General features: G+C 33.1%; 1 protein-coding gene across 15 annotated transcripts in view; it reads left to right on the forward strand.

The window, feature by feature from the left end:
• LOC119644909 (potassium voltage-gated channel protein Shab) overlaps positions 1 to 26,483 on the forward strand; it is a 109,351-nt gene that overhangs the window by 30,995 nt on the left and 51,873 nt on the right. For all 15 annotated transcript variants that reach the window (XM_038044636.1, XM_038044641.1, XM_038044643.1 and 12 more), the window contains exons 2-3: positions 12,407 to 12,866; positions 12,975 to 14,301. In XM_038044636.1, the coding sequence (XP_037900564.1) occupies positions 12,982 to 14,301 (1,320 nt within the window). In that variant the 5' untranslated portion in view covers positions 12,407 to 12,866; positions 12,975 to 12,981. The remainder of the gene's footprint in view (positions 1 to 12,406; positions 12,867 to 12,974; positions 14,302 to 26,483) is intronic.

Genomic DNA, 26,483 nt, shown 5'->3' on the forward strand with positions numbered 1-26,483 from the left:
TGTATATAAGTATGTATATATATATATATATATATATATATATATATATGCACATATATTTACATATATGTATATTGGCGCGTATGTGTGTTTGTGACACAAATATGGTTTAGCATATGAGCATATTGGGTTAATGGAACGATTTTGGTGACGTCATTAGTTGAACCTTATGCTTCACACTGTGTCTATGACACGGTTTTGCTACTTTTATACACTTGGCATCTAAAGTAGGCAGATAACGTACGTACATGCACACATTTACTTGTTATATGTAACGTTTTTGTAACCCACATATTTAAAAGTAAAGCATAATTGCCAAGGATTTTAAAGTTTGGTCTCCGGAATTATGAGAGTAAAATAAAAAATGCATTTGTTGGCGACGAACCTCTAAAATTTTCGTATATATATTTTATTTACAGTTAATTTAGCTCTGACACTCTCTGGACTTTAATTAGTTTGATGCGTGTCAGCGAACGCTTTATTAGAAACTTTCATTTTTATTTACTGAAATTGAACTCTTCATCGAATCCATCGCAAGATATTTAAGGCTTAAAAAGTAGATGCACACTCTTTTTTCTCTTCGTTATAAATTCGCAATCACTGTTATTGTGTTTTATTCAATTTCTTTTTCTTTTTTTTTTTGTTTTTTCTTTCATAACATCGCAGATACATTTATATAGTCTCAAGAGACTTGCGCATTAAAGCTTGTACTCTTGTGCTTTGTCGTGGAAGAGAAAGATTATCTATAAAACACAATTAGATGGAAATTTATATTTGAGAGAGAAGAAGAAGAAGAAGTGTTTAATAGATTCCTGAGCTTGTAAGCTCTACTACTCGCAATCAAAGATTTTTCTTAAACTAATTATATTTTGTATACGTAAGCAGGAATTTGAAACATATAATGAAATGCCGTATATTCCATATTCCGTATGCAGACAAACCGTAACTACCATAATAAGTTCTTTTGATGCTTGTATGACTTAATTACGATTTCTGATAGTTAAGTAAAATAAGCAAAACTTTTATTTTTGATTTGTTAAACAAAAAAGGCACTTTAATAATACCAATACTCGAATATATCTATTTTTTTTTTTTTTTTTTTTTTTTTTTTTTTTTTTTTAGTTAATAAATTATATTGAGAAATACTTCATAAATCCACTGAACTCATTTCCAGCATCATTAACATTTATGCTTTTCCGCGATAGATATAGATAATAAAAACGTACGCAAATATTTGCAGAGATCGCGGCAATACTCGGGGTAGTGTCTGTTGTCAACATTTATATTTAATTCCAAATGCATGCACGCATAGAATGAGGATCATTGCAATCGTTACTGCTTAGAGAAAGTTATTTACAATATTTTTACGTGCAATCGTAAGGAGAAGATGCAATCTTTAGCTTACTTTTTCTTTTTTTTTTTTTAAACTTTTATGTTATTACACTCTGCATTGTTATTATGAAGAACGACTGTTTAAGAGGCCATAAAAGTTTCATAATAAATATGTTAAGAAAAACAAAATATTATCAACTATGCTAAAGCTTCAATCGCTATGATGGGGATACAGTTCTTTACCGTTCTATTTAACCTTTAAGTAGTGAGTCATGAGCATGAAGAGGCGAAATATATTTGCAACAGATTCCAACTAATCCCTCGTCTATTCTTGATCAATTTAATGCTGTATGCGTATCGTGCGGTTTCGGGAGTAATATTAAAAATTTGCGAGATAGTCTAATATTGCGAATACAATGAAAGACATGGTAAATTTTAGGTGCTGATGCTTTAGTAATGACGTCATATAAGCAAGAAAAATGCACATTTTATTTCATAAATTTATTGTTTGTGTTTACTTTAGCTTTCTTAGGATGTTTAATTGTGAACAATGATGATTTCTGGTATTGAGCCAAAAGCGAACACATTACTCCGCACAAGTACGTACACATATACATATACATCACACAACTAGACGGCAAATACAAATTTACGTATCTGTTATATAAACACGTACGTATCTGTTATATACATATATACATATATATGTATATACATATATATATATATATATATATATATATATATATATATCTACGTATGTTTATAAACATTTCGACTAAAATGAAAGCATATACGAGTGGGACAGAAAAAAACATTTGAGGGTTTGAGATGTGTGGTTGGGAACGCAACTTCCACACTCAATATGCAGCACATGCGGTAGCAAGAAGTACATCTTAAAAAAGCGTAATGTGAAAAAACATTATTTTTAATTGAAAAAAACCACATATTTTCAAGCTGTAACGATAGACAAGATGAAGGTATGAACATACAAGTAAACAAATTGATTCAATTCATTCTGGCGGATTGAAGCAGATCCGTATCAAAGTTTAATTTTTTGCTTTTTTTTTTTTTTTTTGTTTTCTGTGCTTATGTGATCATTTTAAAATATTCAAGAGTGGAATGAAAAATCGATTTTTCAAGCGTAGTCACATAATCATATTACAGGTACTTAAAATTATAAACACCTTCTTCTTCTTCAGATTTATTTTTATCGCTTTCCCTAGCCCCCTTCAATTTTCATCATCTATTTACAGGAATTTATATGTACAATACTCATTCTGATCTTGTCCGTTTGAACAAAATGATTCAACTCTCTTGGCTCGACTGAATTTGCTTTCCGCAAACATTCTGGCTATACGTACAGTTTTCAGTATTATCTTATATATTTTGTGATTTATCGAATGGAAATTGGATAGAAAAACACCATTTTGTTTAATACACATGCTTCTTAGTTAACAGTTGTGAACAGTTACTAATATTCGTAATTTAATACAAAGGCATTGCCAGATGTAGACATCTGATATCCTTAAATTAACTTTTTGAAAAAATTTTCGATAAATTTTTGACATCATGTTCTAAAGGAAAAGTTGTAACTGGCAGTGGTACGAAAAACGAAATTTAAGAAATAAACATTTCGAGAGCTGCCGAGTCTCCGCTTTGTCTTCTTAAAAAGTCTTATATATCTTGGCATTTTTACTTTTAGACGCAATACATTTTTTCATTCTTCAACAATACTACAAAGCTAATGACATTTGGGCCGCCACAGTTCGCAAACACAAAATAGTTATTGAAAATTTCGATAAAAGTGTGCATATGTACCATAATACACATACAAATTCTGATTCAATAAAAACTTTTAAAATTCAAAAAAAAATTCTGTTTACCTTTTAATACAAATTTGTGTACATTTTTGGACACCTTTTATATACATATATATAAAACGTATATAGCACATCAATTAGTAAATCTCCACTCTGACACATGTGCACTGTGGTAGCACTGTTCGCAGACCTATATGACTCCTGACTGTTGACTCTTGACGTTCGTATTATCCAAAAATGATATGTGCCAGACCGGAGACTTATTGAGTGATGCCAATAGTCGTATGTGTCGTTTAATGCACAATGATGAAGAATGTTTCTATCCACAACATAAATATACAACATATAAAAATACAAAGAAATTTTCTCTAAGAATGATACGTATCAATTATATTTGGATCTGTAACTTAGGTCCATGTCTAATGGCCAACAGACCAATTTATTCATTTATTGAGTTTTGAATCCAATTTTCACCAAATAAATTTTAAATGCCAAGACATGCAAATTAAGCAACAGCACTCAATCTTATCATCATTATTTATTCAAGGGTTATATATATATATATATATATGTGTATATATGTAAATACATGTGTTCTTTTATTTATATATATAATTAAATCCATAGTTAAATGCAATTGCCCTGACGCCCTCAAATTGAGCGCATTTATTTCCGTACACACGCACACTCCTGCACTTGCCGGGTTCATGCGAGCAAATATAATGGCTGGCTGCTAAAAAAGCATTGGTTGAAATCAAGTTCCTTTAAAACTAAAACACGAGCTAATAATAAAGTGTAAATTTACTGACATTACGAAAAAGTTGCGAACTGCAAAAGCAATAAACAAAATTTTTCTAAAAATTTCTAGCCAAGGCCAATGGCCAAAGCATGTTAAGCAATAATAATTTTTACTTTTTACGTACGTAGCCTTTACCTTATTACTATACCTGGCTTACGGCAAACCAATTGAAAAATTACAACTAAATATAAATTCCTATCGCCTAATAGTGCACTTAAATGCTTAGATAAGGGGCTGCATTAGTTTCAGTTTAAATATGTATGCATGCAGAAAGTAAATACAAACCGGAAACACTGTCGCGCGAGGACATTTATACGCATTTTATAATATCCTTCACCTGATTTTCAACATTAAAAATTTTTCAAAAACATGTTTATCTTTTCTAGGTTAACATTTCGTTCAATTTCTTATTATCTTTGAACAGTGTTGTATTTGGAGACTCGTGAACTGTTTCAAATTAATTATAAATAAACAAATACGAGATACGTTCAAAAAGAGGTGACTTTTCAAATTACGTGGGCTACGTATATTCGACTTTCAATTTGTTGTTGTTGTTGTTATTGTTGTTGTTGCTATTTTGGTACACATGTCCATAACATATGCTGGCACTCTCAGTCATTTGGCACTTTTAATTTGTTTGTTTGTGACAGATATAGAAAGGGTAGACGTGCTTTGGTATGCTTGGCGATTTTTTGCTATAGAAAAAAAATGGATCAAAGAATGTGTAAGATGTGTAAGAAATAAAATTAAGTGCCCCAATTCATTTAAAATGTTGTCTGTAGCGCTTTACCACCCTGTTTTCAGTAAAAAACAAAAGGTTTACGAGTGGTTCAGGCGCTTCAAGGAAGGCAGAGAAGACGTTAATGACAATACCTGCCCTGAACGTCCCAGTACGTCGACAACTAATGAAAACGTTGAAGTAGTGGAGAAAATTGTTATATAATATTAGGGAAGCTGCTGAGGAAATTCACATAGTGGTGCCATGAAATCTTTTCGAATGTTTTGAGCTTGAGACTTGCGGCAGCGAGCTTTATTTCGAAATTGCTAAAAATATAAATATTTTAACCCAAAAGAACCGTCACATGCGCAGTTGTCAGGAGCTATTAAATGATGTCAGCGATGGTGCAGATTTGCTCCAATGTCTCATAACTAGTAACGAAACATGAGTATATGATATGATTACGACGTCAAAACCAAAGCCCAACCATTTCAACAGAAACGACCAGAAAATCCAAAATCGAAAAACGAACTCCAAGTTCTGTCGATTGTGATGATTTTGCTCACCGCTTTCTTCGGCTATAATGGCGTGGCGCAGCATAAGTTCTTCTCAGAAGGTGTTATAATCAATAAGCAGTACACGTGACGCAATTCGAATTGTGGAACAACCAGTTATGGACATTGAATCAGTTCACACGTCGCCGTGATTGTGCCTCAACCACCGTATTCATTGAACTTTGCCCCTACAACTTTCTCCTGCTCTCAAAACTAATAAGACCTATGAAAGACGGGGTTTTTCACATGATTAAAGAGATACAGACCGCATCGCTAAAGGAGCTTAAGGTCAGAGCAAAAGCGCATATCGCAAGTGCTTTGAGAATTGGAAAAAAACGTTGGGGCAAGTGTATCATATCTACGGTCGATTACGTTGAAGGGGACAAAATAGACGTTGCAGAATAAATATGTTTTGAGGAAAATAATAAATTACTCGATTTTTTTAAACACACCTCGTATATGAAGGGACTTAATTAATTTAAGTAAATTTTAAGTTAGGCACGAAGACATTCTCACCTACAATTCGACATAAATGCATTTCGTAGTTGCACAACTTTAGAGATCGTTTTGGTCTTCGTTTCTTTTCAAATCTTTTGATCTGTTATGTGAACACAAAGAGAGGGAGACATCGTTATTTTCTAAGCAAATAATATAACAGTTCTTCCGATCTGCTGCCTTTATCAATATTAAATAATTTCAATAAGGTATTAAAAATTGTTCTCATATTAGCCTTATTCTTAGCAACAAGTTTTGGTTTTATATCTACCTTATATTTCTTAGAGGGAACGTGCATCGTAAAAACAATATATAAATAAAAAATATAAAAAGCTTCCCCACGAAAATAAAGGTCTTTTCACTGACGAACGTACGTTTTGAAAAGTTTCTAAGTGAAAGGAAATGTCCTTGCTAGAAGCACATCATTATTCCGGCCTACATCAGTACACTCACCGACGAAGGATCAAAATATTGGTTGGTTTGGCCGAAAATTGCTTTGCTGGCAATGTACCGTGTAACCAGATGATCAGTAGGAATCAACGTTTATTTGCTAAAACGAATTACGTTAAACTTACGAACTTGGTGAGGTGCAATGGCGGGGACTTACGCACTAAAGATACTGACGATTCGATATCCTTTATATACAGTCAGCTTTTTCCCGCAATGTCTACCCCGGTACCATAAAAGCCTTTTCACATGCCATAATCTCCGAGTTGGTAGAGCAAGCATTTACGGATGATCCGTAATAAAAAAAGTAGGGTATTTAAAAAATTCACTCGGAGTGGTTCGATTAGAGATTGGATGTTATATTCTAGCGCTAGATGAGATTGTAACTCCCTGAAAGCAAGTTGTTATTGCAATTTTATTAAGGCAACCCGAGGGATTTCTTCAAATTCGTAAATTGCAAACAAAAAGTAAACGGATATCCTTCCGTCATGAGCTTTGGAGATTTCGTGTCATCCGCTATTTTTGTAATAACCAACCTTTTTGCAAATTTTGTTGTTGAAGTCTGCCAATGCTCAAATGTTTTGCTTGATAATTATCCGTATTCGATAAGATCCTTCGATATTTTTATGTCTATGTCTTTCTCCGAAGAAAAAGTATTTACAGCATTGTCAACGTTGAAACCTTGTAATTATCCTGGCCCTGATGGTGGTCCGTCTGCGATTCTTCAACATTGGGCTGATTTACTATGTCCTTCCTTTACATAAATTTTTAATGTCTGTTTGAAAAAAGGTTACTTTCTGTCGGTTTGGAAGAGTAGCTCTATTTTACCTTTAGGGCAATTATCAAACATAGTGCACTGCCTAAACTACTTGACTCACTAGTACCAAAAAGGCTTACTCCGGTTTTAGGATCAATTATATCGCACTGTGGATTTGGTTTTTTAAAAAGAAGATCAACGGCCACCAATCTTTTGCGAGTTTCGTAATCCAACTTACAAGACATTTTCCGATCAAAAACAAACTGACTTGACCATAGGTTATTAGTCTATAAATTACATCGTCTTGGCTTTACGGACAGTAAGATTGCCTGGTTTAGTAGCTATCTCTTTGGTCGCATTCAACGGGTGGCGCTGAAGTCTTGTCAGTCCAAAGTAGCTGATGTCCTCGTTCTGATGTTCCTCAGGGTAATCATCTTGGCCAGCTTTTATTTATTTTATACGTGAATGACTTTCTGGAGCGCATTCAACATTCCCGTGTTTTAGTGTTTCCAGACGTTGTTAAACTGTCCCTTTTCTTTGACTTAAAATATGGTACTAAACTTCTTCAGTCTAATCTTGAGAAGCTATACTTACCTGTGGCGCGCAACCAATGATATGGTGTTGAATTCAAACAAATGTAAGAAAATGTCTTCTACGTGTTGTAGTACGACGCCTTCTTATCATCGCATAGTTAATTACATTGTGGAAAATGTTTGCAATTACAAAGTCTTAGGAGTTGTGCCTGATTCAAAACTCGAGTTTGACAGTCATCTTGAACTGTCAGATCCCTTTTAGGATTTATAAAAAGATGGTCTAAAGAACACACGTTACTAAGTGCTTATATACTTCATTAGTTACGCCAACTCTTGAATACTCGTCGATAGTTTGGCTTCCTTGCTATCGATGCCATATTGATCTTATGGAGTCTGTTCAACGGGTCTTCTTGATGTTCGTTTTGCGAGGGTTGGGATGGGATCATACCCTATTTCTTCGCGCAAAAAAAAGGTTCAAATGTTGTTGGGTGTAACCTTCCTCTTTAAGCTAATAAATGGTGATGTTTATGCGCCGACTTATATTCACATCCCTAGTAAGAACTCGAGATGTTTTGTGCTTTTGCAGCCACCACAATGCCGTACAAATTATAAATCGTTCAATCCGTTTCGAGTAACGTGTAAGATGTTCAATGATCATTACCACTTACTTGATCTGTCGGTTTTCTCCGTTAATAAGGTGAAAAACGTTACATTATCGAACTAACGGCAAAATATTTTTGATTTACTTATCTTTGATTGATATTTTATACAATATATTGCTCGAACTTAATACATTTAACACACAAGTGGTGTTTGTGTTACATCTTTGAGTATATCATGAAAGGGCAACTTTTGATCAAAGTTGCCCAAGCATACTATATTGTGATAGCGATAACTTATTAGTTAGTCTTATAATAAATAAATAAATAGATAAATTGAGAAGATATTTCGCAATAGCAAAACAATAATGAAATGTAACAACGAAATTAATTAAAAGAAGAAAGAATTCTCTTAAATTTAAACTTGGTCTAAAATGTTAACTGTAAGATTTAATTAAGCATTGCTACCTAAGCACTGAATACATACTGTTTTATCCTTTCAATTTGCCTAAAGCTAGGTGGTTCGAAAAAACACGCAGGTAACGCATATCATAGCTTAATTTTAAGGTATATTTCATATATTAACCATCAGCTGATAATTACGAAATTTGTAGCTGAATATTGCATAAATAAATAAATAAATAGACTGTCTTGACAATTTTGAATCTTAAGGCATTGAAAAAAAAAAAAAAACCATGGCCTGTCTACTCTGTTGTCTGTTGTTTGTTATAGAGGTAAAGGCAAATACTATCCACAATTGCTAATGGATGAGGAAAATCCAATTTATCCTTCGCAACACGATTTCGATGTTGTTTAGAAAATCGTATTTGAAGCTCTCTCGGTTCCGAAGTTACGAAATGTGAAATATGAAATGTGAAATCTTGTCACATTTGCTTTCGTTAAGATATTTTTTTGCTCGCCCATATACGATGCCAATGATCTGGGATCATTGGTATCTATAACCACACACACATGCAAGTTCAGCTATAGACGTTTGAACTTAGTATACAAAGAAGTATTGTTCGCCTACGTCTTCACCACCCTAAGCTTTCCCTTCAGATAAACATTTTTGTGTAAAGACTGAGTTGCTTTACCTTTCGCCAATTTTTTACGTTTTCAAAAAACTCATGAATACGTCAACTTTTAACGGTGATCATGAAAAGGTCTCCCCTGCTCATCTGGCAATCCTATCAATCTATCTATTAAGCAACAACTACTGCTAGCAGTTTAATTTAACTGGCCTAGGATTTTACAAACCCACTTAAAAAGTCATTGTCAAACTTAATTAATCAGAGGGTTTAAACTGGTACGATCCAATGTTTTGCGGCAAGATGTCAGCGAACATAATTTTTATACTCGTTCGTTAAGGTGTTTCTGCTTCGCTGTGAATTCAATTGCATCGCGTCTTATGAACGTGTATAACTTACTTAACACTTGAAAGTTTTAAATGCTATAATAAAACGTTGCAAAGAGCATTTCAGAAACCATTGCACTAGCGCGACATTACCATAATCAGCCATTTGTAGAGGAGATTATAATGATGCAATTATTTTGTACGTTTAACGCGAATTTAAACTATTAAGCGTTTCGTTGCAATTATGTATTAAATAAAGAAACTAAAATTTAAACACATTTTTCATATATATTATGTGCTATTAAATTATATACGTGGCATTTTCACAGGACGCGTTTGAAGTAAGCTTCCTGCCTTTAGGAGAGTTCTGAAAGCAAAAAAAAAAAGGAGAGAGAGAGAGAGAGAGAGAGAGAGGGGGAAACAAATAATAGTCGCACGAGGAAAGCTCGAGGCCAAATCCCAAATTTTTCTCGAATCACAAGATATGATAAAAGATCATCTCTGTCCCGTGTGAATTTTAATCGCATTTGCTGCCAGCGATGAAAGACTGGGGCCGTGTCTTCTAGGCAGGTTAGAGCAGCTCACATGACGCACGATTCCTTTCCAATCCGACCAGATGTAAGGAAATTACCTACGCAGTCGGCAATTCGTACTTTATCACCAACAACTTTCGCGACTGTTTCGCACATTATTGAGCGACGTGACGTGACGCGTTTCACATCCCACTTAATCAATCTTTTCATTCATTGGATTTCATTCCATTTCAGCGGCATTTCGGAAGTTCAATGTGTCGTCTAAATATCGTGAGTCCTTTTTTACCCGCCCTCGTACAAATAGTTTCGTGTCAGTTTTTTAATCAATGCTTAGTTCTCCAGCGATATTACAAGACAAGGTATGCTCGTCTCTCTCAATGTTTTTTAATAATTTCATCGAGCTTATTAACGATTGAAAGACCAGAGCGCGGCACATCTGCATCATCTGCATTTTGCAGGGCACACACACAAGCGAACCATTTAAGTTCTGCTGATTTTGTCAAACTAGGCTTTTGCGTAAACTTTTTCACAAGCCGACGAAATGCTATGGCACTAATCAAAGTGGTGTCGTGCGATAAGCGAATTTTTTTTTTTTTTTTTGTAAAGCATTTATCTGACTTATCTGACGGAATGAACGAATCACGCAATATGTCTTTAAACCCGAAAACACTTCTTGCACAGATCTGTATTAAGTTTGTGCGGATGTATATAATACACAGAAGAATTTGAGATAGACTCACCTTTCATTTATAGTCACCTAAGTTTATCTGTCCGCCTGTTTGTCTCGCATTCTTATGTTCAACCTACGTTTCGCAGTTTTTGCGATATTTTGATCGAATTTGGACAGAAGTTGTTTGAGCCAAATACGAAGAAGAAAATTGTTCGACTCGAATCTCTTTTTCCACCATAATTGCATTAAGTAAAGTGAAGGTATTCACCGTATAGTGTTCTTACTTGTTGTGTATTCTAATCATCTGTCAATTGTCACTTTTTGAATACATAAGCAAGTGAGTAAGTTGGTGAAATTTTTCCCTTAGCTTGTATATTGCGGGCCTGCACTGTACATTGCTAAAGGAGGATTGTTAAAGGAGGTAGATTCGTTCCAGTTCTTTAAATAACTGATTTTTCCAATCATTTTTTCAGTTTATTTTGTTTACATTCAAAATTTATGAATTTTCTTAATAGTGAAGTAAATTGCGAAGCGTCCTTGAGTAACTAATATTTTTATTAAAAATCTTAAAAGATGTGCATAAAGTAACATATCAACGTTATATATCTAATGCCATAACTAATAAATCAATTATTTCCAAGCAGCTAACTGTACATGTGAGTGCAATCGGATGTGATGGCATAGTGCGATGGTTTCAATGTGTAAGGGCGCGACGGCAAGTATTTCATATAAGGGCACTCGCATACTCTTGTAGGCACTCAATAGATAACCATTTGCTTACTTATTGTTGTTCATTGTTTTTTAAAATTGTGCATATAGATAAGAGCGAATATATGGGCCCACCAGCTCTTATACAAAGGCTTGTATATGCTCGAGCACACGCTCTCAAGCGGTGAGTGTTCTATAGATGACAAGAAAAGTGTACTTTATGTTTAAGAAATTTATTCAAATTTTTCTTTGCGATGAAAAAATTCTATCTAAAGTGAGTTTTCTTTTCCCTTTTTTTTTTTTTTTTTTTTTTTTTTTCTTTATAACTTGAATATATTCATATGTATGTCGGTGCATATATGGGCACACACTTGCTTTGCATGTGTGTAACAAAGCTAACAAACAAAGGGGTTTTCTTTTGCCTTCTTTTTTTTTCTCTCATGGCTACTCATGGTCAAGTACCGTAAATTGAAATGTTTCTGATGCACATACATTTATCAACGCAGTTATCGACATATTCATCTTTATTATCATTTTTATCGCATCGGGAATGGATGAAGTAAACATTTAAGAAATTGATCATTTCATTTAGTTTTCTATAAGGCGCTATCCGGTGTTACCAAAACTCTCTTTAAATACTTTTCAGTTCAAATTCAATGACGTTATCATTGCTCTTACTCACATTAATATACACTTTCCGATATGCAAATTCGAAGAAGTAGTATATACTTATATTTCGGTCTACACCATACTTTTTTACACGATTTTCATTTTATACGGCCCATAAAAGTATTCGCTGCAACTTAACTCTGTATGAAAATTTGCATTTCCTCAAGGATTTGCGGAGCGAAAAAAAATACGAAATATTCGAAGATGAAGGATCCTTAATGTAGATTAATCAACCAAACAAGTGATAAAAGGAATGAAAATTTTATGAAATTTTTCAAAATATTCTTTTGTGTTTTTTGGATAGATTCAACTCTCTTATTATATACGCTATATATATATATATATATATTACATTTTCAACTTATGAACCGCCTGCAATGTAATAATTATTTTTTATTATTCCATTTATTTTCAGATCATTTTTCTTGTTCTTATCTTTGAGAGCCAGTTCTAAACGAAAGTCAACTGCCAAAAACTTCGACGAACCAAAACTTGTGATATGAATATTGCTTAAGTACATTTTTTGCCTATTCGAAGCTTGTGGATGGACGACGCTTAGGCTTAAATTGCGAACAAGCGTAAACGCGTATGCACGCACGTTACAAAAATTGAAAGTAATCAGTGAAAGGAAGAGAGAAACATCAAGATTGAGAGAGTAAGAGAAGTAGAGAAAAAGAGTAGGAGAGAGTAAGAGTAAGAGCAAAAAAAAGAAACCAAAAATTTGCTGTGATCTGCCATAAAAACAAAGAAAAAAAATCAGAAAAGACATTAATCGAAAAAACAACAGATCAGACAACGAAAGTTAAACAAAATTACACACATTCCTTATCATTGGTGCTGTGGACACAACAAAGAATAATAGATGAGATGTAGCGGTAAGTTTATCGCAAGCTTTTCTTTCTCTAGAGGAGAATCCAAATCTCTGCTAAGTACTTTTTTTATTCATTTTTTTTTTCGTTTTTTTTTTTTTTTTTTTTTATCAGCGGACCTATGGTCGGCGAACGCGATAGAGACCGTGAAACGGTACGTTGGGAAACGGGCAAATCAACACCATCCTCCCAATACAATAATGGAGTATCACAAATGGTGGGACAATTGCATGGTGGACAGGCTGCAAGCCAACAACAACAGCAACAATTACCAATACAACGCGAATCACAACACCAAACCGGGCAGCATAAAATTAAACAGCAGCAGCAACAACAGCAACACGATTATCAGCCGCAACAACAACAGCCGACAAATAATTGGATTGAAAACGAAAATCTTGGACGTAACAGCGCCACATCAACAACAACAACAGCGAACATTGGAGATAACTGCGACAATCAACCCTACTACGACACCAGTGGTAATGTCGATTGGAACCGAACAATGGGAACCACTAGAGTTGGTGCATACGTTGGCGGCGATGGATCCATACCAACAGCTAGCAGCATTACTTGCAACATTAATCAAAGTGCTGCAACTCAACGAACACCCCCTGCCGCTGCTGGTGGCGGCCTGGATTATACTGATAGCAGCGGCCTTGGTGGCACATCCGTCACAATGGCTCATATTGGAAGCGGCATTACGACAAGTGTTGGTGGTGTTTCGACGGCCGGACCTGCGGGACACGTTGGTGGCTCTGCAAATCCCGGCCAAGGCAATGTCGGCAAAGAAGTACGCTACGCTCCGTTTCCAGTCACCTCCCCTACACATTCGAATCCCACTACTTCCCAGCTACATCAAAGCGTCGTCGTCGCCGGCGCTTTGCAGCGAACACATTCCAGATCCATGTCCTCCATTCAGCCGCCCGAGCCTTTTATGATAGCGCAGTCAAAACAAATGAACAATCGCGTTTCTATTAATGTAGGCGGCGTTAAGCATGAAGTACTATGGCGCACATTGGAGCGACTACCGCATACACGGTTAGGTCGTTTGCGCGATTGTACAACGCATGAAGCCATTATAGAACTATGTGACGATTACTCACTAGTCGATAATGAATACTTTTTCGATCGCCATCCAAAAAGTTTCAGTTCCATTCTAAATTTTTATCGTACCGGCAAACTTCATATCGTTGATGAAATGTGTGTTCTAGCCTTCAGTGACGACCTCGAATACTGGGGTGTTGATGAGCTCTATCTCGAGTCATGTTGTCAGCATAAATATCATCAACGCAAAGAAAACGTACACGAGGAAATGCGTAAGGAGGCCGAATCGCTCCGCCAACGTGACGAGGAGGAATTCGGTGAAGGTAAATGTGCCGAATACCAGAAATATCTATGGGAGCTGCTGGAAAAGCCGAACACAAGCTTTGCCGCGAGGGTAAGTCCATTTGATTTTCAATACCTTTTAGCCCTCACGAAATGTTAGGTACGTATCCCGATTTAATTATTCATTCAAATCATACCAATATTTAGTTTACTACGTTTAGTTTGTCAACTTTTCTTTCTTTTGGTTTTTGTTTTTGCCTTCTTTTATCAGTGTATTATACTATGTTTATTTATTTATTTATTTTTTTTTTTTTTTTCATTTTTCACCATCTACCTTAAATTTTCATTTAAATTTCATCATGAAGTCATGAAGTGAACTTAATAATTAACAATTTTAAATTAAGAATTGGAACTGAGCAACTTTCTGCTATAAGAAGAAATTTTTTTATGAATTGTAAATATGCTCACGTATCACACTATATGCTCAGTATTGAAAAATCTTCTTCTTATTGGCGTTAAGGTTGTCACTTCTAAACTGAAGCACAATTTGTCAATTTTTTTCTTTTTAAGTTGCTCACGCAATAAAAAAATGTTGATAACGTATGATATACGTTCTCAGTGCAAAAAAAAAAAAAAAAAAAAAAAAACAATTCTTAATGCAAAATTTTCTATAAACACATTCACATCATATATAATATAAAAAATAATAATATATTCAAATAAAAAGCTGTACAAAATGCCTTACTTTCACTTTATCCGAGAGAAGATATTAAAAAAAAAAAAAGAAAAAGTCCCAAAAGCGAAGAGCTTTTCAAGCTAAACGAAGAAAAAATATATTGAAAATCTTAACAACTATTGCTTTGATGTTATTGAGTTGAAGTTTCTTGTTAAAGTTTTTTTTTTTTTTTTTTTTTTTCATTCTCTTCGTTTGATTGCTTTGTTGTGTAAAAGTTTTGTTAAACTAAGTTGACGAGTTATCCTTATATATGCAATATATGCAAACTCTGAGAAGCCAAACAGCTATAAATTTAATTCGTTACCTACACCCGCTGTGCTCAACACAACAACATTTAAAAGCGAAAAGAGAAAAAGAAGCAACAATTATTTATATTTTAATAGCTGTGCTACTCTCTGTATTCCTATCATATTCGGACAATAATTATACCGCTGTACATAATAAATGTTATCCATTCAGTTTACGTTACGTTAAAGTTTTAAATTTTCCTTTCTTTTTCCCATTTATATTCTCCTCTGTTTGCGGAGGCCTAAATACATATTTGTAATAATACAATTCACACTTAATTATACAATACATACGGCCATGAACAGCAACGTCCGCGTAATAAGCAAATTCGTTACGAAATTTGTCGTTTAAACTTTTCAATGATTCAATACGCACATCATTTATGACTTAAGCGTTCAGTTAATTGCAATATGCGTTGCTTGATAATACACGACTGATCCCCACGGAACTCTCCCTATATCACTTGCAACTTATTTCGTAACTTCTCAGAGGTTGGTTGCTGAACATCAGCTAAATACCAAACCTAAATCTTTTCATTATTATACGGCAATCATTTTTAAGATATGCAAATCGAAGATTCGGACGCGCATTGAAATAAAACTTGAAATTCAAACATCAATTCTTCGCTCATTATTCCCGAACTATCTTTATATGTAGAAGTATTGCTCTTATAATTGCCTTGTCTCAGTCTAGTCCGGTAATATTCGATAATTAATAAAGAAAATCAATTATGAGAAATAGCCCCTTGGGAGGCCGTTAAAGGCGTACTTCGCCAGTAGCCAACTACTGATTCCATTGCTATTCCGTTTCTTGCATATGGCCGTGGATTCACGTGATCACATCAACTCAGATGAACTATGCCTTAAAGATAGATTTCGCATTGGCTTTCCGCTAGGATTCAACAAAAACACCGATTACGGTCATTTAAAATTTGCAAATACTTAATTTGTGTTTTGTCTTGAGTTGCCTTTAACTGTTTTGATCGCAAGTTGTTTGCACATTTTTCTTTCCACCTCGTAATTAATTTTCTTAAGTAATATTTACGAGAATGCCAGCCCTTCACTTGATTACACTTCTTTCTTATGAACGTTTGTTGGTATGACTTATTAGTCTCGATCCAAGCAGTCTTACCTTGGGTGTATATCGTGATCCACGTCACCTAAAACGTAACCAGTCTTTCAATTTTAAATAAAAAAACAAAGCATTTTATTCCTTTCCTTACATAATCTCTCCTTTAATTGGGAAATTTGTGCTTTATTTCATACTCTCTTGGACAAGCACAAATATAAAATCCATTGCATCCTAATCCATTTCTATACCAGATTGTTTTTACAGGTAGCGACATTAAACAAATTTGTTAAGTTTTGTTTGTTAAGCAATGTTCTCAGAGACCTAAACTTCATCGAAACAAATTTCAAAGTTCACGTAGGTATAATCTCTACGTCCATTACCTAAGCTAAAGATAGGCTACGGAGATGATACTAAATAGGTGCTTTCTTTTGTAGTCTCTGGAAGACCGCTAGGCATACATAAATATTGATCGACTCGTAAGATATGAAGGATTCATTCTGCATTAAGCAATGCTTCGTTATTTGTTGCAGTCGGTTTCTTAGTAATATTTACTCGTCTTAGTTAAGGCTTATTAATTAATTATTAGCCCATAGTCTGTTTACCGTAATGTGTAATATTTAATGCTATAAGGGAATGCATTGTCGAGTTCTGCTCTTAGCTTCTGTTCATACCGCAAAGGAAATCTTTCATTACATTACCTATTCGATGAAAAACCGTACAGCCTCAGCTCCTGAGTCAGACTCGATTTGGGCATGCGTTGAGATCAATGACTTTATGTGCTATATGAACGAATAACAGCTATGCCTAATTTTTTAGAACATCAGATAACTGAAATGTTTGGATTATCATTAGCAGTCAATCGTAGACCCGACATATTCTCTTCATTCATTTCCCTTCACTTTATATGCATTTATTAAATCGGCATTGAATCTTTGCGCTGTATGCGCCCCAAACTGAAACTGTCTTCACTTCGTTTCTTAAACTCGATTGTAACCTTTGAAATGTGATACAAGCCAAAACGTATTGTATGAAGTCTTGCGTAGATTTTGACGAAAAATTTCTACACAACTTGCATGTATTATAATTGGGCTTTTTTTTGCCTGTTCCATTATTAAATGATAGACTTTGAACAGGCGTTCTAACCTAAACACTTGAGAAATCCAAAAGTGACGTGATATCAAAACGACACCTGAATTGTGGATTGCATATCTTTAAAATGAAAATCCTTTGTACGGTTTATTTCCGAAGTTGTGACGCGACAATTAATTCCAGTAGATTTTTGTTAAAGGAGAAATCCTTTTTAAATATTTAAAGAGAAAAGCATTGACTTGAAATTCGAATACATGACCGTGTAACCACTATCTGTATATATGCTTTACTCGACGCTAAAGCTTTAAGGCAATGTGAGTTTTAAAGCCGTTGAAAGCTTTAAGAGAACTCGCTTGCTTTTCACTATTTTCACGCAATACTATGCCAGTCTTAAGCTGAAGCTGACGTTTAAATGTACATAAGTAGACAGTACCTTGTGTAGTGTGCATGACATGTAACAAAAAAAAAAAAAAAAAAAAAAAAGCAATGACAACAACAACAGCAAATGACAATTTATAAAATTTTACTAACGATGATCGATTTCTTAAACTTGCATAACTAATAACAACAATAAAAAAAAAAGTATTGAGTTTGCCTGCTTTGTTGTGTTTAATGTCTCGTTTGTTTTTCGTTTTTCATTTAAAATAAATAAATTATGTGAAATTTCGAAATGTCAATGACAGCATCGTTACGCATAACAAAACAACAACAAGGGCAACTAAACACACTTCGTCTCTCTATTTTTGTACTGAAATAAAGCGAGAACAAAATAAGTAAATAACAACAATAAAGATGAAAGAAAAAGAAAAAGGAAAAAATAAAAATAAAATAAACGCTTCTCACGAAAGCTCCATTAGGAAGAAACAGCAAAGAATAGTAAGGTATAAAAGATAAAATAATAATAAAATTAAGAGAAACAAATAAATTTTTGCATATTTTCATTTTATTTTTATACTCTTTATAATTCTTTACCGTTACTTGTCTTACTACTCTTCTCTTTAATTTCCGTTTGACTTTTACCATTAATTTGTCTTATCCTGTTTTCTGTTCACAAGGTTAACCAGACATCATTTTCAGTAGCGTATTACGTTTCATTATTAATTTTTTTTTTTTTTTTTTTTTTTTTGGTATTTTCTTTTCACAAAACCTTTTTTAAGAAAGTAGATAAACCAAGAAATATATAAAATAAATAAAATACATTTTAGCAAAATATTAATTCGTAATTTTATTAATAAAAGTATATTTCTCACATGTTGTTTATTTACATTGTATTTATATACCTTTTTTTATCTACTGCTCTCAGCTCAATAGTTGAACTAATAATAATATAATAACTATTAATGACGATTTTTCTCTTATCGTATAAATTGTATTAAATTAAAAAAAAAAAAAAAAAAAAAAAGTTTTTATTTAATCAACAACTTCGCACACAGCGCAAGCGTCTCTGTATGCAGATGCTATACACGAGCGTAATAACACGCGCACAATGAATATAAATGGGAATGGGCAAAAGCGACATGACCAGGCGGCAGATGTGCTGTAGAAATCCTCGAAATAATTGTAACAATAAGGATCTCTGGGGAGAAGTGGCCAAATTCGTGTTGTAATGCATTTCCATTTCAGTTAATATGTATAACTTTTCACTCGTCCCCTCTCTCGGCCCGTTTCTCTCTCTCTCTCTCGCTCGCTCGCTCTCTCTTCCACACACACACTCACACACATGCTCTCTTTTGTCTATCTTGCTCCCTGCTTTTTTTTTTCTCCCCCTGTCTCTCTCTCTCTCTCTCTCTCTCGCTCTCTCTCGCTCTCTCTTTCGCCATATTGCTTAATGCTTGTTATGCTTCTACACGACCCGTTACGTAATGAGCGTCGACATCAATCAACTAACCAGGCAAGCTGGCTAACTAGCCGGCCAATCACCCATAAATTTTGAAATGGTGAAAGACCCGAGATCGTTTCACTGATATTATGGCCTCGCCTTTTTTTTTTGTTTTTTTTGTTCGCTCTACGGCCCCGAAATGGAAATAATTACAACATATTTGGGGGCATCTCCTACAATTTTTCATTTGGCTTTGTTTTCAGTTCTACTCAGCTGAGATAAACCATAAAATATTTTTAATTAATTTAAATAATTTCTTTGGCATTTTGTTTTTTCCTGGTTCTTACAATCGAATCAAGAATGTAATCCAAATATCTATGTGTTTTTTTAAATAGATTGTACGCATTTACTGCATATAAATGATAATTAATTCTATTGCTAGTTATTGTTTTTTTGAAAAAAATCGTTTTGAATTTAGTTGTAATTAATTATTGCAAACGTACGTACATCTAATACTAACATCAATCATTTAAATCAGCTAGTGATCAGTTTCGCAAACTAATTTGGAAAATTATTTACTTTACTGTGCAAAGCATTCCTATCGTGCGTATGATTGATTAAAGAAATCGTTAATTAAAAGTTCACGTCTTTACACATTATGTTTTGCCCACGCGTACGCAGCTATGTACATTTATTCTCCACGAATTGAGAAACCAGTGCTTTTGTTCCTTTAATCATCCGAGCACTGATAAATGGGAAAATAAATTGAAAAAAAAAGTTGAAATTGCAATAAAATTGTTCATGCGTGAAATGATTGCGATCCGTGTACAATTAACTTTGCCACCAACTAAAAAAAAATAATTTTTTCAAATAAATATTTCAATTTCTATTCCTTTTGCGTAGACTACAACATGTAATCGTTATTCAAAGAAAACATTCGTAACCGTTCCCCTTGTAAAATTAACTTGTACGACCCAATCAACATTTCGCGTCGAATTCTTTGTTAAGTGAATACAGTTCATTGACCATCCATTTTGTAAAGAAAACTACTATGTATGGTTTTAAAGGCTGTCGGTAAACTCTACCGTACACGGCCCATAAATGGTCAGACACGATTCTTTGCCTACTCGGCTACTCATGCCAATGAACGTATTTTACTTTTCTTAGTAAAATTTCTAAAATTTGTATTTAACAATAGCTGCGCTTTAAAAACGATCCGATCCGATCCGATCCGATGTAAAAGAAAAATAGAACAACTCGATAAATAAAATCGTAATTAGAATAAATAAAAGCAAGATCTAGCAATAGGAAAGAGGAGATAATGCGTTTTGCGTTACTTTTTCTTTCTACTAATTAACAATATTTTAATTATTTATATACCTTCACTTTTTGTTTGTTCTTTTTATGTTGAATTTATAAACAAATGAAAAATTTCCAGAGCTCTTTGACAGTTGTACCTTTACTTGTATGATTTTCGTTGATTCCCTTTTCATTTTTCCGTATTTTTATTGTTTTAAACGAATATTATTTATAAACGTTGGAAAAATAATTTAAAAATTTTCCTCGTTCTATTATTTTCAATAATTTTTTCATTTCTTCTTTTGCTAGCGACAGGTTATTGTCAGTTTGCATTTAAGTTAAAACCCAAAAAAAAAAAAAAAAAGAATATACCGCCTAAACACATCCTTTTTGAATAAGATAAATATGAGAACCAACAAAAAAAAAAAAGAAAAAAGCAAATAAAAAACAAAAAAATCACATATGTATATATATATATGTATACATATATATATAAAGAAAATGTATTTTTCGTTTCCTTCTTCTTACGTTCAAATTGATTTTCGTTGTTCGACTTAAGTTTTGATTACCAACCAACTAACCAGCAAATACGTTTGCTTCTGACCAAAAAAAACAGTAACAATAAAAAATGATGAAAAAGATAAATAAGTCCACCAACTCACCAAACCACAAAACTCTAAAAACTAAACAAAAAAAAAAAAAAAAAAAAAAAAAAAAAAAAAAAATAATAATAATAAACTTTATTTAAATATATAACATTTAACCCGCAACGAGTAGGGCTATAGTAATAAACATTTCTCAGTAGCTCCACAATATTCCTACAATTTGTACCACAACCACTATATGTGTTAGAAGAAAACAAAACAAAAAAAGCGAAAATACAATTCTCTGCAACGATTTTTTTTTTTTTTTTTTTTTTTGCGTTTAATTTGTACTTCAAATGTTTAATAATTTTTTTTACTCGTTTTGACTTTTGATTTTCGTTTCACTCGAAGAATTTTTCCAACACAAGTAAATGAATTCTCTTCTTTGCCTCAAATTTTAATAGTAGACCGTGAAAAGTAATCTTTGCGTAAATCTTTATGTGTATAGTTCTCGTATGACAAAGAAATGATAATGATGATGGTGAAGACGACAATAATTAACTTCTATTATGCTACTATATGAAAAATGATTTTTCTTTTTTTCTCTTTCGGTTTTTTCCTTTTTTTTTTTTATAATGTAAATAAAAAGAAAGCAAAAAAAAAAAAAAAAAAAAAAAAAATATAGTATTTTTTTTTTTTTTTTTTTTTTTTTTGTTAAACTTATATGTATATAGAAATTTGAATGACGCGACTTTTTGCTACCAATAATAATCTCCCACCAATGAATGCATCGTCTCAATTAGATCGGCTTTCGTATTTTGTTTATACGAAATACTTAAAATTTTTTAATCAAATTTGTTCAAGTTTTTTTTTTTCTTTTCATTTAGAAGAAAAAAAAAATAGAACAAAATAAGTAAAATCCTCGGTTCCGTTTGTCTCGAATTTTGTTTGTTTTTTTAGTAAAATCGGGAAAAAAGTATGTGAACCCTCAAAAGTAGATTTTCTTATGAGTTTACGTTTTTAACTAAAAATATATTCAATTCAATTAGATTTTCGTCGTATTCGTAATAAAGGTGTGCCCTTGTAAATGAAACACAAAATATTCATTATTTGTATAAATATTTCTTCTCTTTTATGTTTAAACATTCATACATATATACATACATACATACATACATACATACCTACATACCTATATACATATATACATACAAATAAATATGCATATACTAAGTTTTTTGTATATATAACTGCAAAGAAAATATTCTCATTTAATATGCATTTAGTGTTATCGCTTTTAAACGTTTTTTTTACACACACACACACACACATATATATATATATATATATACATGTAAACATACATTGGCATAAATGTATATTATACATGGATTATGTAAAATGAATGCATAGATATGTGCGTAGAGCGAAAAGAAAATATTCTCTCAATTGTATCCTTCTAACGCTCTATTAAACAACATAACGTATGAGTAATAAATAAATTCAATATTTTTTATATCCGACACGATGGACACAATGAGATTGCGTTAAATATGTTATTTCGTTTTCAATGAAACGCTTGAGGAAGATTCAATTCACTATATGTACTAATCTATGTCTATATCATATATAGCATAGTTGGCCATCATAAAATTGGATACCGGCTTAGTTAGGTCACACCTTACCAAGCAAGCTTTAACTCAGTAAATACCTAAACAATTCAAAATCCATTTCAAAGTGCAGCAGATATCGACGAGAGTTATATTTAAATATCGCATAAATATTTAATCACGTCCATCTATCTATTCAACCGTCTATATGTCCAACTATCGACAACACTCAAATATGTTATACACTACGTTTACAAATTTGAAATAATATATAACAAAACAAAAACTAATTTATTACAAGAAAATACCAGCTTATCGCAATTTACGCAGTAAATTCCTCCTGTTCCCAAATTCGGATTGCATCAACGAAATACGAAACAATACTCGAAGAGGCAATAAGTCTTTAATTGAAACCAGCGTGAGTCAGTATCGAGTAATGTCCGATAAGCACGAGTGGGAGGGCAACACCTTTCAGTTGCGTATTATATATTTCTATATGCAATCGAATATCACCATGCAGAACTATCATAATACCATGATTTTTATCACATTTTGACCATTTTGTGATCGTTTCGCTTAGCTGCAGCAATTTATAATACAATACATTTCAAACATGGTTGGCTCCACGATACAGCAGCATTCTTGCTCGAATAGAGGAAAATAGTCACGCTTCACGTAGATAGAGTTTTCCTCGCACAGAAACCAACACCGAGCTATTTAAAGCTTCAAAAGCCCATGTTATCTACAATCCAATGGATTATTATTGGGTATTAGTCAACATGATTTAAAGAGAGCACTTGCCCAAATAGAACTCATAGTTTGGCGAATGCTTACCCTGAAAGTAACGTCATCGCTTTTTCAAATCCGTATTTTGCATTTGAACACCTTGTATGAATCAGAGCACTTTAACTTAACTTTGACGCAGTCCTACCTGCTCCTATACCAAGTCTCTAACGAAATTCTTATGTGCGTACATTATATGAACGCACTTTTGATCGACCAATTGAAATGTAAAGCAGACTAAAGACCTAATATACACATTGTTGAAATAGTCATAATCTGGCTGTAAACACACTCAGTCATTTTAGGTAAAAGACTAAAATAATTTAAGTAAAAAAAAAAAATCAAAACTACTTACAAAAGTAGGCGATTCTTTTAGTCAACCATCCGCCATCACACGATGAAGGTGTGTTTATATTATTCACACCTTTTGCCACGTTTGACTCTTTCCGTGCATAAGTAATGATTACGTGATTGCGTGCTTAGTAACGCATTAGCAATAAAAACTGAATTAACCATCTCTCTGTACCTACCATGTATCTGCTATGTTGTTGGAACCGCTACGAAAATTGCTACAGAAAAGTAACATATTTTCAAAGTCTAAGACTGCGATTCGCCTACAAATACATCTAAGAGTGTGTATTCCACAAATGTGTTACATTTCAAAAAGGAAATTGTCTCACGAAAAAAGTGCCGACTCTCTCACATAGTACTCTTATATGACGCTGAAATAAATATTTATGCCAAACATCATATCGACATCGGCTGTTAGCTGTAAGCTCTTAAAGGGAGCATGTTAGAGTGAATAGATAGATTCAGATGATAATTGTCGGTTTTTTTCATTTTTGCTTTGACTTACACACAATTCAAAATTTCGTGAATCAATTACGTAAAATATTTGACAAATCGACCAATAATTTCCGAGGCTGATACATACTATCCTTAAAGGTTGTTAAGCGGGACGCTTATCAAAATTTCATGTCATCTCGATCGTTTACGAGTTACCGTTGCTTAAAAATGGACACTACTTTTGTTATTTGGAAAGAATGGAAATATCCGAATTTCGTGCTTTGATTAAAAAAATATTGCTTTTTTAATGAAAGAAAACAGAGCAGATGAGATTAGTGCTGGCTTGACAAGTGTCATCCTAACTCTTCCCCATTAAATACAACGATTTGTCTGTAGTATGCTGATATTAAACAGCATCGTATATTGAACGCAGTGAATGCTCAAAGAATACGTTGTAACGGAAAACGAAACGGAAAAACGGAAGATCGAAATCATTCTCGATAATCGAATTGTGACGTTGAAAAGGATATTTGATTTTATAAAGATCAAAACGATCAAAAGGCATTGTGCAGAAGAGCTTAGACATGAGAAAACTGTTTCCCAAATGAGTATCGCGTTTGCTCGCAGTGGAGTCACTGCAAAATATTGTACTGTGAAGCACGAGACATCATACTTTTCTATTATTATTATTATTATTATTATTATTATTATTATTATTATCTTAAATAATGAAATCCGTTACGCGAATGAACTTGCCTTTTGTAAAGATATTCGTACTTAATCCCGGAAATTATTGACCGATATATCATGTATCATGTGTCAATGTGTCTTGCGACCTCGCTGATGCATATAACTGAGTGCTACAGGTGGATTGAGAAAAATTACTATACAACTTAGATGGGGTATAGAAATGAATTGAAACACAATGTCAGCAAATGTAATGTATGTACGTATGTATGTATGTATGTATGTATGTATATATGTAAAAATTTGCAAATATTATGAATACGTGCAGTAAAAAATTTGATTTTATTACACAACATAAATATGTTATATATCATAAGCGCAGAACGATAAGCAATATAAAACCACAACCGTCACAGCTACCTCAAGACCGGTGCTCAATAGTGGCACCGTCATCATTACCATTACCACCATTAATGTTATTACCGCCAAATGCCATCACTACCACTACCACCACCAAAAGTACACCAACAATAAAAATACCGCCGTAATGAATGAATGACAACTTTCTGCGTGTGTGTTGTTTTGTGAATTGTATATGCAATGATGTGTGTGTTTGTTATTGCATGTTTTGCTTTTTTCCTCTCTCTCTCTCTCACTCTCTCTTTCACTCTCTATCTATCTATCTATCTATCTATTTATCTATTTAACTATTTATCTCTCTGTCTCTCTCTTTCTCTCGCTCTTTTTGTCTCTCTCTTATTCGTTTTCTCTCGTATTTATCGAATGCACGTCTGGAATGAAAGCGAAACGAAAACATTATTTTTTTTTACTTTTAATTTCTATTTTGTGAGAACATTTTTGTACCGTATGTACAATTGTTTTATGAACATATTGTGTACACTATGCGTATCGTAGTTATACGCACGAATAAGCACATACAAAAACACGCCCTTGTACATACATTGATATTCAGTTTTACAATTTGAATTTATTGGCATTTCGTTCGCCAAAAAAAAATAACCGTTACATACGATTGAGTATAAATATCACAAGCGTATGAATTTCTCATACACATACGTGCGTATCTTTGAGTGTGTACAACAAACATTTGCATACACATGTGAAACGCGTATATGCATTTGTGTACACATATTTGTGCATTTTCTATATAGAGCTTATTTGCTTACTCGAATGCACAGAGAGTAAACTTATTTTCTTCAACTTTTCCTTTTTATTATTTTTTTACATTATTTTTTTTTTTTTTTTTTGTTTTTTAACTTAACTTTAATATTTGCGTTATCACATTTATCCCATTGATTTGTTTTATGTTATTTCATAATTATTTATTATTATTATCGAATTAAATTTCTTATTTATCATAGAGACTGTTTTCGATCGAATTCAGATACATTTATATTCTACGTATGTTCTTGACAATTTTTCTAAGTATGTTAAAATGAAATTTTTTACTATATTTTACTTTCATATGAGTTCTCCATTCCTTAACAATTTCGACTGATGATAATGTATTTTAAAGTATTT

The sequence above is a fragment of the Glossina fuscipes genome, unplaced genomic scaffold (assembly GCF_014805625.2).
Source record: "Glossina fuscipes isolate IAEA_lab_2018 unplaced genomic scaffold, Yale_Gfus_2 1, whole genome shotgun sequence".
NCBI classification, from domain to species: Eukaryota; Metazoa; Arthropoda; class Insecta; order Diptera; family Glossinidae; genus Glossina; species Glossina fuscipes.